Source organism: Apium graveolens, chromosome 4, assembly GCF_009905375.1.
Source record: "Apium graveolens cultivar Ventura chromosome 4, ASM990537v1, whole genome shotgun sequence".
Taxonomy (NCBI): domain Eukaryota; kingdom Viridiplantae; phylum Streptophyta; class Magnoliopsida; order Apiales; family Apiaceae; genus Apium; species Apium graveolens.
The window spans coordinates 152990323-153005098 of record NC_133650.1 but is presented as its reverse complement, the minus strand read 5'-3'; the positions used below and the strand labels follow the sequence as shown (position 1 = coordinate 153005098).

Genomic DNA, 14776 nt, shown 5'->3' with positions numbered 1-14776 from the left:
TCTAGGTCACGCTTTAGCCTTTGGATCTCAGCTTCATGAGCCCTGATCCTTTCATGAACGTCTTGGGGATTCGTCCATTGAGTGCTCCTGGAGCGTTGTTCAGTATCAGCCATCGGCTATTTTCCAGCACGTCTCCTTCTTGGAGCAACATCATCATCAGATGATTCGAAGTCTCTTTCAGTATAAGGTCTAGAGAATTCTTGATCCTCCGGGATAGGAGCCAAGCCACATATGTATTGGGGCGTCTGCCCCTGTGCTTCACCCCTATCAAAGTGTCCACTCCCTCCAACTTTAGGGTATAGAGACATCCCGTAAGGGGGTTAGTGGTCACGATCGTCGAGTACTCACACCCAACGGGTTGAGAGTTCACATGTGCATGTATTTGCTAAAATCGAGGATTCTTCCCTTGAGGAGCCGGGGGATTCGACCCTTATGGCTGAGCCTCAGTTGCCCCTATCAGGGTTCCTCCTTGGGTGGAGGCATAAGTTGAGTAAGATGGTACTTCCACGGCTGATGCGATTGTTCGTTGTAGAACAGGAGTGTCTGTTCCACTATTATTTTCGCTCCGTATATTCACCATGGTTGTTGTAGTCTTCCCACAGACGGTGCCAAATGTTATGGAATAAAAACCTGAGCACTTTAGTATTTAATACTAGGGCTGGTGAGCTTCGAGTTTTAATGGCTGCTCTTGCGTTCGGGACTATCGATCCTTACAATATGCCTACGAATCTCTATGTTGTAGAGAATCAAGGTAAAAACATAGTTCTAGATTGAGGGGTAGAGCCCTTTATATAGAGATGAGTCTAGGGTTAGACTTCTGTTGGGAGACTTGGTGGACAAGCCTCCAACTTAGATGATGATTAGGACTCCTATTGAGAAAGGAGCTCCAGAACCTTCAATGTAGGACTTTGAGTCCGTTTAGAACACGTGTCTCTGCTCTTCCAGCCATATTGGGCCTAGTCCGTGAACAGCTTGTGCTCGTGGACCTTGACGACCTCAGCTAGTGGGCCTTATTTACATGGGTCGTCTCGAGTCTGCTATGAGTTCGGATCAGACAGGTCTGTGTTGGACTTTTCGGAAAAGAAGCCCAAGTGTAATTAATGCGACATTTAATGTATCTTTAGGATGTATTTTCTATCAATATCAACAATAATGTTCATTTCTTTTTTCTTTCTTTGATATATATTTATATTTAGTATTTTATTTTCAATTATTTAGATTTTTATCTCTAAATGTTCAAAAGTTTTATTTTATTTCATATAAAATTTTATCTTATTCAATTTTAACATCTACAACTTATGATTCCTCGGTAGATGGTTTATGCACTTTCCCAAGAATTTAACAGAAAATAGGTATGTACCTCCTCTATTTTTTTATATGACTTTTGATTTTTATACACACATTTCTAATTGTTTTGATCGCATAACTAGAATAATAATTTTCAACTTTTTCTTTTGTGAGTAACTGGCTCTTATGAGTTATTTTATAAATCGGACTTGATTTATATATAAAATTACAATTATTAGCAAGTTCGGGTCAGATCTATCTTCATTCAAATTGGAGGAAAATAAATTTGTGTCCGGTTTAATTATTTACGAGCTTAACATTATATTTTGTTAGAATTAAAATGTTCGGCTCAGCTTGATTTCATTCATTTAACATAAATTTGAAAAAGTTCGACTCAACTCTTTGTTCATCCCTGTGATTGCCGTAAGAAAAACACAATCTATTAGAGCTATACAACATTAAGATAAAAAATCAGCATAGAAGTCTTACTTTTTATTATCCCTATTATTCTACAAAATACATGCTCGTATAGAAGCTCAAGCTAGGCACCAGAAATCAGAACAAAACTGCGAATGATGCCCATGCAACTAGGTTCATTCGTGAACACTACACGGTCCACTTCAAGCGCTCCTGTAGTATACTTAATAATATTTGTCATCTAGAGAAACGAGGCATGAATTGCTCCACCAAATTGTGGAGATGATCATCATCTGCCTCCAGTAACCGTACAACCTGCATATAAAAATATTATTATCATGATCTGAAGATAAAACAAAAGGCAATGGTTAGATGTGTTTTTCTTTTTCTTTCTATTTTAATTGTAAATAATCCGATTTAAGCGACAAATTTTGACTCCTCTGTAATCAAAAGTATAGGTCCCTTTTTTAATCAACCGAAACACGGGCGCAGTGGTTAAATGTTAGTCCACGAGTACGAAGATGAGAGGCGAGAATCACTTCTTGGCACATTTGAACAAAAAAGAAACTGATCATTTGACACTAGTTTGTTGATGAGTATAAAAAAACATTTGTTGCGACAACAGTAACCTTTGTGTGCTGCACAATAACATGCAGATAATGTACCTATACGTACCTTCTAAATTCAGAAGAAGCTAAGGCCTGTTTATTACAATTGTTAAAAATTTTCTAAGAAAAAATTGAAAATATGTTCTAATATAAAATTTTTAAAATAAAAAACTGGAAAATAGAAAACACGTTTTCATAATTTTTAAATTATAACTACAAATATGAAAAATGTGTAAAACAACATTTTGATGTTTTTTAAATCTTAAAAAGTGAAAAACACTATAATTAAACACCTAACCTATTTCACACAAATATTTTTATATATTTTTTTTTTAACTTTATATGATTAATTAACAATTTTATAAGTTTACTTAGAGTATCTCCAATAAAAGCACATGTTAGCTGTATTATTTAAGTGGCAAGACATTTTTTAAAATTATACCTAATATGTAAAAAAGGACTACTCCAGGCAGAGCTCTTAAGTAAATTTTTAGATGACCAAATCAGCATCCTAGATATATTAAATGAAAGGTCATCATCTATATCAAATCCACTTCAATTCCCTTTAAAACTTAAGTATGATGCACTATGTGGTGTACATGTATATAAACATTTATAATTTCATATTTATAGTATATATATATAATTATTTAATGTAATGTCAAGTGTACATATTAAAATATTTTACCGAAAAAAAATATAAGTTTTCTTTTAATGTTAACCAATTTTATATTATTTATATAAAATTTACTAATAAACTAATATAATAAAAAAGTTAGCAAATATTTTGAAATATATAAGTAATTTTTTAATAACTAATTTTTTCACATGTTTAAATATTACAATAATATCATTAAATATATTTTTATGAATTGTATAATTTATTTTCACTTGTATTAAATAAAAAATATTCAATGTTTTATTAATATTTCTTTCGCAATCCTTTTTTTATCAAAAGATAACCATTAAAAATATTAGTGTTGAAATTTAAAATTAACAAATCCAAATTATTTTTTCAAATATAGCTAATAATTATACCTAATACCATTAAAGTAAAATTTCTTACAGGTTCAACAAATTTTAGATAATATCTATTTTATATGATTTTAGCTAATGATTATAGAAGATGCTCTTAGAAAGTTAACAACAAAAGTTATTAATAACTTAACTTATGAACCTTATAAATTTTCAGCATTATAATATTATATTTTTAAATTAAAAAGTATAATACATATTTGTAATAAAAAAATCAAAATAGTTTAGTTTACAAATATTTTGTTAGTTTGATTAATATTAATATTTATATTACAATAGGAAGTTTAATAATATAATAACTAATAACTTATATGATAGAAAAATAGAAAAATAAAGAAGAGACTCTTGACTATAAATTAGTTATGTGTTATTTCGTAGAATTTTAAAAAAGTTTTGATATATTTATTAATTGGATTATTTAATAAAAACTACAAAATCGTATATATTAATAGTCATATAATTATAAAGTTTTATTATTCAATATATTTCAGTTTTTATACTTTATTTGTAATCTTAATTAAATTTTATCTAAAAAGTTATTGAAACATATTAAAAAAAATATGCATATACAATTAAATTGTGAAACGTTACAATTATTTATTAGTTGCTATTCTATATATTTACTCAAATTATCTTGTCATTTATTTAATCCATTTAAGAAATCTGACTATATATTATTTTAGTATTTGGAACACATTCTCTTATTTTTCAACGGTTTTTTAGAAATGAAAATTTCAAAAAAAATTAGAAAAACATAAAATAGAAAAATGGAAAAATAAGCGTTCATCATTGGTTAAAGTTTTATTTATCTTTTGCTGCTTTAATTTTGGTGTAGAGCAAATTCTCATAAACATTTTTGGCAATTAGCACTTGTGAATAATTACTTGAATGAGAAGAAAATTGAAATCAACCCATTCAGCAATTTATTAAGATCTTGAATTTGCTGACTGAATTTAGCATTTACACAAGAAAAGCGTAAACATATTTGGCATGTAAACCTTTTAGTAGGACAGATTATGGGAATTAAACAATCTCAAACCATGTTTTTCTAAATTGAGTACTCTTCTTCTACCTTAAGATAACCTATCTGCCTTTTGACCTGGTTTCTTGTGCGCAGGGTTTTAATCAAAATCATAATGATTTTTTTTTTAAAATGACAATCGCCTACCAGGTACACCAGATTATTTGCTTGCCCAACATTAAATGAAAAATGAAATCCTGCTAAAGCTAATAGTGGTTTCATAGAAATCAGTTTCACAGAGATCGACTGGAGAGATTTTCCTTGTCAAGAAAGATAAAACAGAAGACCATTTTTTGATGCAAAAGTGGAAGGATATGTAAGCACAAACCTCTCCCATTGATGGGCGCATCTCAGGGTCACTCTTCAAACATAGGTATGCTGCTCTGGCCATATGGTATAATTCACAGGTGTCATACGACTCTCCAAGACTAGGATCAATTAGTTCGTGTAATGCAAGCCTCTCAATAATAGGTTCTGCCTGCATAAACAAGACAAAAGAAAAAACATTAATAAATGGCACAGACTGCTTTTCCTCAGGTAAAGGGTCAGTTCGGAAAGGAAAAAATAGCTTTAATATCAATTAGTTGTGTCATGCAAGCCTCTTAATAATCCGCTCTGCCTGCATAAACAAAACAATTCAGGGAAACATAAAAAAAATTGCAGACTGCTTCCTCTATCTAGTAAAGGTCCGCTGGGAAAGGAAAAGCAGCTTATATACTCTCTTATTTAAAGAAAGAATAAATAAAGCTATGAAAAAGGGAATCTGGGGAATGAGTATTAACAGCTAGAAGAACAAACCCATTGTCGTAGGGACTGTTGGTGGTCTTCGGTAATTGACTGGACAACCTTGCGTCCAGATATTAGTTGAATAAGAACAATGCCAAAGGAATAAACATCAATTCTTACAGACACGACACCATTCTCTACATACTCGGGAGAAAGATACCTGCATAAAAAACTTTACCTGAGACAAGTTGAAGTGAATATGAAAACCACAATATGTAATATGTACACGGGAGAAGTTTGTACAGTTCTCATGATGTCATTCATTTGATGTGAAATAAAATGTAAAATAAGTTACCCTAATGTGCCAAGAATTCTGGTATGGGTAGGACTATCATTATTCTTCCATTTTGCAAGGCCAAAATCACCTAACTGCATGAAAAAGCAATCATAAGAAATGTACTTGTTATTCTAATGAAAAATGAATCAATGCAACTGGGACAATTGTAGGTATAAAAGCCATGTATGAGAAGTGTTTCGTAAATATCATGTCACGTTATCAATCCATAAATGATTTATTGTAAAACTCTTAAACGCTTAGAAGAGACCACAAAGACTGGCTTTAAAAGGCAAGCGGGAGAGGTCCTCTGCTACTCACGCACACGTGCAAACACAGTAACAGTTTTGTAAACCTCCTTACTTGATGCTAAAGGCATCAGTGCCTTGCCAAACAATATTATAAGAGCAACATCTCTTATCTGAAAGTAGTGGGAAACAGACATACCCCGCAACTACAGTGACAGTATCAAACCATGGTTTCTAAAAGGGTATGGAACTAGTTGATGTTATATCCTTAATGTAATCAGCGTAAGAGGGATCACTGGTCGCCGGCGCCCGCAGGGGGTGCTCGACCATCTAAAGATCAAATAAAGGTCAAGGGATTGATTAGACTATCTAAAACTCAGGGTTAGAAAATTAAGAATATGGTACTAAAGTTACCATGGGAACAAAGTCATGTGTAAGTAATACATTGCTAGGCCGCAGGTCCCTGTGAATAATAGGACTACCGCGGCATTCTTCGTGCAGAAAGCGCAATCCTTTTGCGGTTCCAATTGCTATTGCACGTCTTTGGCGCCAGTCAAGAACATTTGCTGAATTTTCTGAAAAGATACCCCAGTTATAACACAATAAAGTTGTTGTATTAACTTCGTGACTTGAGAGCTTTATCAACAATATAAGAACTGATAATTATTATTTCAGAAGAAATTTCCAACATTACCTAGTACTTAGTGAAGGTGTGTAGGATAAGCTACTTACCGAATAGATGCCACTCAAGAGATTTATTGCAGATATATTCATAGACCAAGATATTTACGTTTTCCTTGCAGCAGTAACCCAATAGCATGACAATGTTCTTATGACGTGCAAAGCTTAGAACATAAACTTCAGAACTAAATTCTTGAAATCCTTGTGTACTCGTCTCTTTTCTTATCTTAGCAGCAATCAACTGCCCATCATCCAGCTCACCCTTATACACATGACCATATCCTCCTTCACCTAACAAGTTCTCTTTTGAAAAATTATCAGTTGCAAGCTGTATCTCAGAATAGCTGAATCTCATGGATTCCTTAATATACAGCTCCGTCTTGATCCCACAACCAGCACAAAGAAGAGGAGCATCAGAATATCTATTACGCGTAGAATTTTTCTTCTGTTTCTGAATAATAGGAGATGAGGCATGCATACTTTCTACTCTAGATTGCCTACCTGCAAAAATTATGACATCACTATGAAAGAAAGAGGAAAGTGCTGCCTGATTATTAATAGTGTCATAGTAGATGGTTTAAGTAAATTGCCAGGGCAGTAGGTGAAATGACCTATAAGTTATACAGAAATGACAAGCACATTTTATGCTTTGGGTACAATCACAACTACATGCAAAATAACTAAAATTTTGCCACTTTAAAACTCATAGCAAAGCAATAATTTAAGGTGAGCTTATTTATGTATTTTTTCAGTCTCGGGCCTCTCAGTCGGATAAGTGTTAAACCCATGGACACTGGAACATGACACTTCTTGCATCTTTTGACTTAAATTTGGACATTTAGACCAGCTACAAGATCACATATTAGATGACCTTGGGATGCAAAGAGAAAAAAATGAAGTTGTGGCTCACGGTATGATGTAAAGGCGTGCATTAATAATAGAAACAAATCGTAATGTGCAAGGTACCAGCATTGCCAATTTTCTCAAAATACAAACCTAAAAAAGCTCATCATAATACCAACACTTAAACAAAACTCTGTATCCCTTCACAGAAATCACAATCACATCTTCTCAAAGCTTGCTAACAAACCTTTGCAAGATTCTCTCCCAGTCCCTACATCAATTACGCAATTTCTATATTACTGGACAGAATAATACAGTTAAATAGACTAATTTCTCTTCCTTATTTTTGAAAAGGAAAATATTTACCCCGCACTTGGAACTATACTCCAATGTTGAAGTTGAACACAAAACAATTTTGTTTCAGCTTCTTGTACGCTGAACAGGATAACAAATTTAACTTTTTAAAGTAAAAAATTAGTTTCCCACTTGATGGTGCCACTCACTGGAAAGATATACAACTTATATTAGATGAGCTTAAGGTTGTTTATGAAAGATCCAAGCATAAACAGAAAAACTGTGCAAGGGTAGCTCTAAATATTTTGAGTAGCCTATGCCAAACAAGGTCAAAGCCTATACACATTGCATCTTATATACAGCTTCTCATCATCTAATGTTCTAATTGCTATGTTTGAAAGCTCAAAATTATTAGCTGTAGTGATTGTACCCAAGTTCGATTTACATATAGGGCAAAATGCTCCACCTAGCAGGGTAACTAAATTCTCTACCCTATGAACTTATAAAGAATATGTTTTAACGACCCAGTCCTACATATTTACAGTACATGCAAAAGGTAGTGGATATATAATTTTACCTGAGTATGAATTTTAATAGTACAATGACTACAGGTCTATAACCTTAATAATATAGTATTCTTTTATAATAGTGACAGGCTTAAATAAGTAGACTATTGTGATTATAAATTTCTTACATAAATCATAATTAATTATACTAAATCTTCTATATCATCTTACTCTAGCCCAAGGCACTCATCTGCATGCTTGGACTGTTGCAAAAATTGTTAAAAATAGGGCCAGGGTTCTTGTTAAAAGCTTAAATGAGAACCTATAATTCTTAAAAGATTGAAAATGTTGATTTAATAAGTATACAAAGTTACTACTGAGATTTAACAAAGTGTACATGTGGACTCCATAAATATACAAAAAAAATTAATACCCTAAAACTCTTGGATAGAGATTCTTGTGTTTAAATAGCATTTGGGTAACTGTACCTTATTTTATAATAATGAACCCTAAAAAGAATAATTATATTAGTAAAGTATGGATCTGATATTTAGTTTAGACGCCATGTACACATATTAAAACTAAAACTGAAATTTAACGCATTTAATTGTTTTAGATAGAGTTTTTATAGCTTCTCTTCAAGCTAACAGATATTCATCTTTAACATTGTTGTGATTAGTTGCAAGATGGAAACACGGATAAACTATATCCATGGGAAAATAGATAACTACATCCATCAAAATTAATTTGCAAGAAGGAACGTTTTTCTAATAATTTAGATGTAAGCTAAAATAGCATTAGTGAACATTATGAATCACTGAAGCTAAGCAACTCAAAATCCAATGTACTGAATTTCATATGTAGGCTAAGATCCAAATATGAATTCATCACTAGTTGGGGAACTCAGGTAAGTTATCCTCAAATCACCTAATTTTTTCAATCTGACCTGACCCGATCAATTATTAAGGTTCAATTATCAAAGTTAAAGGTTTATTTTGGGATATATACATGCTAGTGATGATTGTTAAATAATCAAGATAGGTTCTGAACAATTATAGTAGTAGAACATATTACAGAAACATGTTTAGAAACATGATACATAACATATATTTAACGATATAGCGGATTACATATTACAGAACATACTAACACTACAAAACTTGCAGATAGTTAAATGGTTTCCCAAGTTCTCAACAGAACCTTATATTTCATTAATCCTAGGAAATAGTTAAGTCGTTCAAATACAGACTGAAATAACTTGCATATGAATATCTTGAACCATATAAAAGCTACTGACCTGATTTCTGCTGCATAGGTGTAGAGACATAAGCATAATTGGAAGGAAAAAGATGCTCCAGTGACCTGTAGAATAAAGAAGAGGAGGAGTTGCTCTTAAGAAGGTCAGAGCTTTCCGAAGAAGCGATGGATGCAGAATAGCTTGCGAAAGAGATGACAGACTGTTGACTGTGCTCAATATCTAGAGCAGATGACAACGGAACAGTTTTGGACATAGAATAGACCACTTCTACTTCCATGTTGTCTTTGTCAACAGTGGTATATGGTCTTAGAACTTCAACAGTTAAATTATCTAAAACTACTGCCACCTTGCAAGGTACATGTTTGAGATAAAACTGTAAATCCCGTCTTAGGTGCCTGCCAATATCGCCATCAGTTAGAAGGTATATAATAAAGTGAAAAATTGTAAAATACACCATAAAAGCTTTTGCGTTACTTCTATTGTATTAACAAAATTTGATTAAGAAAAATATAAAAAATTAAAAAGAGGAAAATGGTTTAAAAATGCAACACTGTGGAAGGAAAAAGTCATTCTACTTCATAGATCAGTAAATAAGTAAACATAATAATAGTTATAAACCAGTTTTCCGCGGGAAGTAAGAGGCAGAACGAAGTTTGCAAAAAATTAAGTTGCATCTTTTCCTAAGTTTACTTTTTAGGTATTTTGCAAAGACTCCGATTCAACCATCAATTCCCTCATTGCAGGATACAGTTATTTAGCGCAGTGAGATATGTCCACTATCACATCCACTAAACCAAACCACAAAAACCCAATATATCCGGCTTGTAGAGTAGTGAGTTCTAAATAAGAGGTTAAGATGTACGCTGACCTTACCTCCACTCTAACACAGAGAGGCTGTTTTCTGTAATACTTCCACATTAACTCTACTTCTCTAACAATCTTCCCTCTTTGACGAACATACATTTATGATTTATAAGCCTTCCCAAGTTTTTCATTTACAAATTATCAAAAAAAAAAGTTTTTCATTTACAGACTATATATTTCTTTTTAGGAGGGGTAAAGACTAGAGTCAAAAAGTTAATTTGTATCAAACCATGAGATGCCAACATGAAACATGCACTTCAAATTAAGTGTATCAATTATATATAGATATAGTAATCATACTTCAAATTAAGTGAAACATGCACTTTTTTATCCCAAAGATAAAAGTTATAAGGAAAAATTTAAGACGTCTCATATTAAATTTAACAGGTGAAATATAGATAAGCTGGACATATGCTTCAAATTAGTATGAGATGTTATTCCACTCTTTAGAGATCAAATATAAATCTAGATGCCACTAAATTTAGTCCTTAAAGTATATACCTTATGATTAAACAGATGTAACATAGGGTAATATATATATATAACTTTCAAAGATAAAGAAAACTCTTCTTAAGCCATGACCAGAACAAGCTCTAGAATTAAAGAAAACTAATATAGATCTTTCCAAATGAAATTTGTGAACATATTCTTTAATCTTCTAATAAACGAGACGTTTATGATATAACAATTGCTATGAATATATTTGCTTCAGCATAGTATTAGATTTTAATTTATTGTCATAGAACTCATATTAATTTTATGAATTAGCAACTAATTCTTCAAACAAATAGATCAAATTGTATATGTAACGCATGGAACTATGTCTACTGTGTCACCTTTGGGAATAGGGAAATTAGTTCCAAAAGCCAGTGCCATAATGACCTCTGGAAACAAATTAAATACTAACACAAATCTTCCCCTAGGTGAAATGAAAAGATAACAAACAATTGAAGGAAAGTGATAATTCTGATTTTGGAACTTAATGTATATGAAACTTCATAGACCTACCTGTCAAGTATAATCCAAGTTGCATTAGCTGTTTTAGCCTCTTGTAGAACGACTCTCCTGGTTGGAGATCCTGCAACAATCTTGACTTCGAAGTCAACCTAGAAAGTTATATACATAACTGTCAAGTCCTAAATATATATATTAGATACATTTATGATAACAAGAAAGATAAAAGTATGTAAAACCATAACGATGTAGCAATCAGAACTTTCTAGAGGTGTATTGAAATACATTATACATATAAACCCTTGTGCCGCATTTCTTTTTTCTATTTCTTTTTTTAGCTAAACACCTTATGCGGCATTTCTTACTTATGCAAAACAAAATTTCTTAAGCCTGTTAAAGGGTTATGGTCAAGTAAGAAACAGAATCTATAGTTCCATGAATTTATTTGATGAATTATAAGTAAAACACTAGTTACTTTGAGATAAAGAGTGACATGGGTCATTTAACATTAGCCTTCTGAAACATCCATCTCTTTGGGTTCTTTTTTGATTTTGCCTCCTTAAGGTGTGTATGGCTTTCACTCCAATTAATGTAAAGATTTAGGAATAATCGGCTTTCCTGTGCTTATAGTATATTTAACTGGTGCAGACGAAAACAATGTTTACAGAGTGCCATAACCTACCAGCCCATCATACTGTGGCTTTGACTTGTGATTTAACTTGTCAAAGAGCCATCTTGAATTCGTGATATATCATTTTAAAATCAACAAATATGTACTACAAACTTTTGAAGGTTTACAATTGGCTTAATTCAGTTCTTTTGTTTTATTTTGGGGGTAAAGTGTGTAATTCAGTTAATGCTTGTTTAAATGGAATAAGCAAGTTGCAGTATTGAAAATTTCCTAAATAAGAATCCATGAACTAATCATGTGTTATCCATCAGGGGGCATATAGTTTACCTAAAAGGGATGATCATCAGGATCAGAGACCTGAGTGAAGATAGACACAGTAATCCTAACATTGAAACCGTACCTCTGATTAATCAAGATTTGAAGATCTAAATGCAAAGTTCTTAATGTTTCACAATAAACTCTTCCTTTTCCACATATAGAGATACATTTCGAAGAGGCGATGCTAAGGAATAAAATAGATATTTAGATAAAAACCCTACAGTAACTATGTAATGGTGATGGCAATCATATAACTGGAGTTAGTATAGCATTGTTGCAATGCCATTCTTTCTGTTGTTTTATATTATACGCAGCTCAATTCTAAGAGAAGCAAATTAGACATTTATCGCTGATTTTGGGGTATTCTGTACTCATCCAACAATCTAAAGTTGTAGGCAAGCATGCCATGGCAATGTATATTTTTTGTTACATTGATAACCTAATCAATTCCCTAAAAAAAATAAAGAAGTTCATACAAAAAATCCTCCAGTAGTAGCTTCTATCTGGAGACGTACACTGTACACACAACAGTCCATAAAAAAACCAAGAAAAACATGAGGTTTGCAAGTAGCTTGCCTTTAAAACTATCCATTTTATGTCACTTGGGTAATAAACTATGGCCAGTTTCTGAGACAGAGAGGTTAGAAGGACTAATTCCCTAACTCACATACACAGCCCTCTAAAATATGAAAGAACAATGAGAGTGAGGCAAGAGAATGAAATGAAGACAAATGGTACACAACCAAGCATGAAATATATCTATGCAAGCGCCGTTTGCACTAACATAAAGAAAGATTTAATATGTAAAAGGAAGTTGCCACATTTAAGTAATAACTCTAATCTGAAATGCAGCATTAGTCCAAACCACATTGAGCATTTCTTACCCCTTCATCTTTGCAATCCAAAGCACTGTCGAGAAGCATGTTTACATGCAAATCAACCCTCTTTGAAACTTCCTCCTCCACTAGATGAAAATTTGATTGAGTAAAAGCCTCGGGAGAAGCTTGTATTTGATAACCAACTGCACAAAAGAAAGGAGGGGAGCATAAAATAAAGAATGACATAAAGATTAATCAGAAACAGAAGGATGATTGAAACACATAACCAAACACTTACAAGGATGCAAAATCTTATGCAAAACTCCAACAACAAAGACAGTATCACCTCCATTGATCATATTACGGTGCAATCGAATGCCATTAATAGTATTCTTAAACTCATCATAATTCCTTTCTTTATTTGCATCAAATGCAAATACGATACTACCAGGCATGAGAGGATTATTATCATCCATGCTGGAGTAGTAGTCTTCAAGTGAGATAGAGTTGGACATATTAGTCACAGAGAGCACTCACCACCTTAAATGGAGTTGATCGATAGTGAGAGAAGATTTTTTTATTCAAAAAAAAAAAAAAAAGAGAAAAAGGTTAACCAATCATGAATTTCTCTACATTGTCGGAGATCTGAGGTTGGAGAGTTAGAGAAAATTTGAGAAATATACTTGAGCATATGCGCAATATATTGACGGGAGTTCGAGACAAAGACAGGGTATTTCTTGTGTGTTTACCGAACATCCTTCGATTAAAAGTATCCGAGTCTCGTATATTCGCATCATGTTTGTCATTTTCCAAACTCTCTCCTTTTTAAGATAAGGTTTGCGACTTTCGAATGGGTTAAGGTTCTAGTCCTGATAAATAGATATAGATGATTCATCCAACTATTTAAAAATTTTATATTAATAATTAATTAAATAAATATTGTATGTATCTATGATGAATCTATTATATCATTATTATTAGGGCTTTTCTCAAAAATATCTAAATTTTATAAATTTTTTATATAAATGCTGTCAGTTTTTAAAATAAATTGCAAAAATACTATATTTCAAAAAATATTTACAAAAATACAGAGGTTGCATTAACCATATTGTAAGTGCTAGTAACCATGTATGTAACCACAAATACAAATTTGAAGAAATATGTTGAAAATTACATTAAATTGCAAAATAAGTTGCCCGAGTGGTTGCAAATAGTAAAAAATGAATGCCCCTTCGGGGCCAGTACTAATACCACAAAATCAACCATAAAATCAACTAAAAAAATAACCAAAATCCATCTCTTTAATCTTCCTCCTCCTCTTCCCATGATCGGTAAGCACCTTCACAAAATAAAACTAAATTAATTCATCTTCAATAGTTCCGGTGAGTTTACACATTGTACCAAACCACGAATTACAAAATATTTAAAAACTCAATTACAGGAACAATCATGATTCATGTAAATAGACCGATCTTGATTCATAAGAGCATAAAACATTAACGAGAAGCATTAAGATCTACAAACCACTACCAACAGTAACACCAATAAAGAGTTCTACCATGCCTCTTAAGTGCATAAACAACATTCATTGGAGGCGGCGGCGGCGGATGTCGTGAAGGCAGCGGAGGTTATGGAGGTAGCGGTGGATATGGAGGAGCCCGTCGTGAAGGCGGTGGAGGTGGATATGTAGGTCGTCGTGAAGGCGATGGCGGTGATTAGGGAGGCGGTGGTGGTGGGGGTTATGGTCGAAGAAGAAAGGGAGGTGATGGTGGTTACTGAGGCGGATGAGTGGAGGAGGTGGTTATCGGAGGTGAGTGATGGCAGATGAATGGAGGAGGTGTTTATTGATGAAATTTTGGAGGATGAGGTTGTGTAATGAGGAGCAGAGAGAGGCATGACAGGAGAGTGAGAGAGAAAGAGTAGAGAAGTTGGA

At 32.9% G+C, this 14776-nt stretch overlaps 1 protein-coding gene across 2 annotated transcripts; it reads right to left on the bottom strand.

Annotated features, from left to right (window-relative positions):
• Window positions 1-1647: 1647 nt before the first annotated feature.
• LOC141720370 (serine/threonine-protein kinase CDG1-like) lies at window positions 1648-13630 on the bottom strand. 2 transcript variants are annotated; one of them, XM_074522748.1, is made up of 10 exons: window positions 13142-13630; window positions 12910-13046; window positions 11131-11228; window positions 9298-9653; window positions 6409-6858; window positions 6121-6251; window positions 5450-5523; window positions 5167-5314; window positions 4697-4846; window positions 1648-2019 (listed from the first exon to the last, which is right to left on the bottom strand). In XM_074522748.1, exons 1-10 carry the CDS (start codon window positions 13356-13358, stop codon window positions 1942-1944), a joined length of 1839 nt encoding a protein of 612 aa, XP_074378849.1. In that variant the 5' UTR covers window positions 13359-13630; the 3' UTR covers window positions 1648-1941. The 2 variants fall into 2 exon arrangements, with proteins under 2 accessions (XP_074378849.1, XP_074378848.1); XM_074522747.1 differs by having other exon boundaries at window positions 1650-2019; window positions 6091-6251.
• Window positions 13631-14776: the final 1146 nt, after the last annotated feature.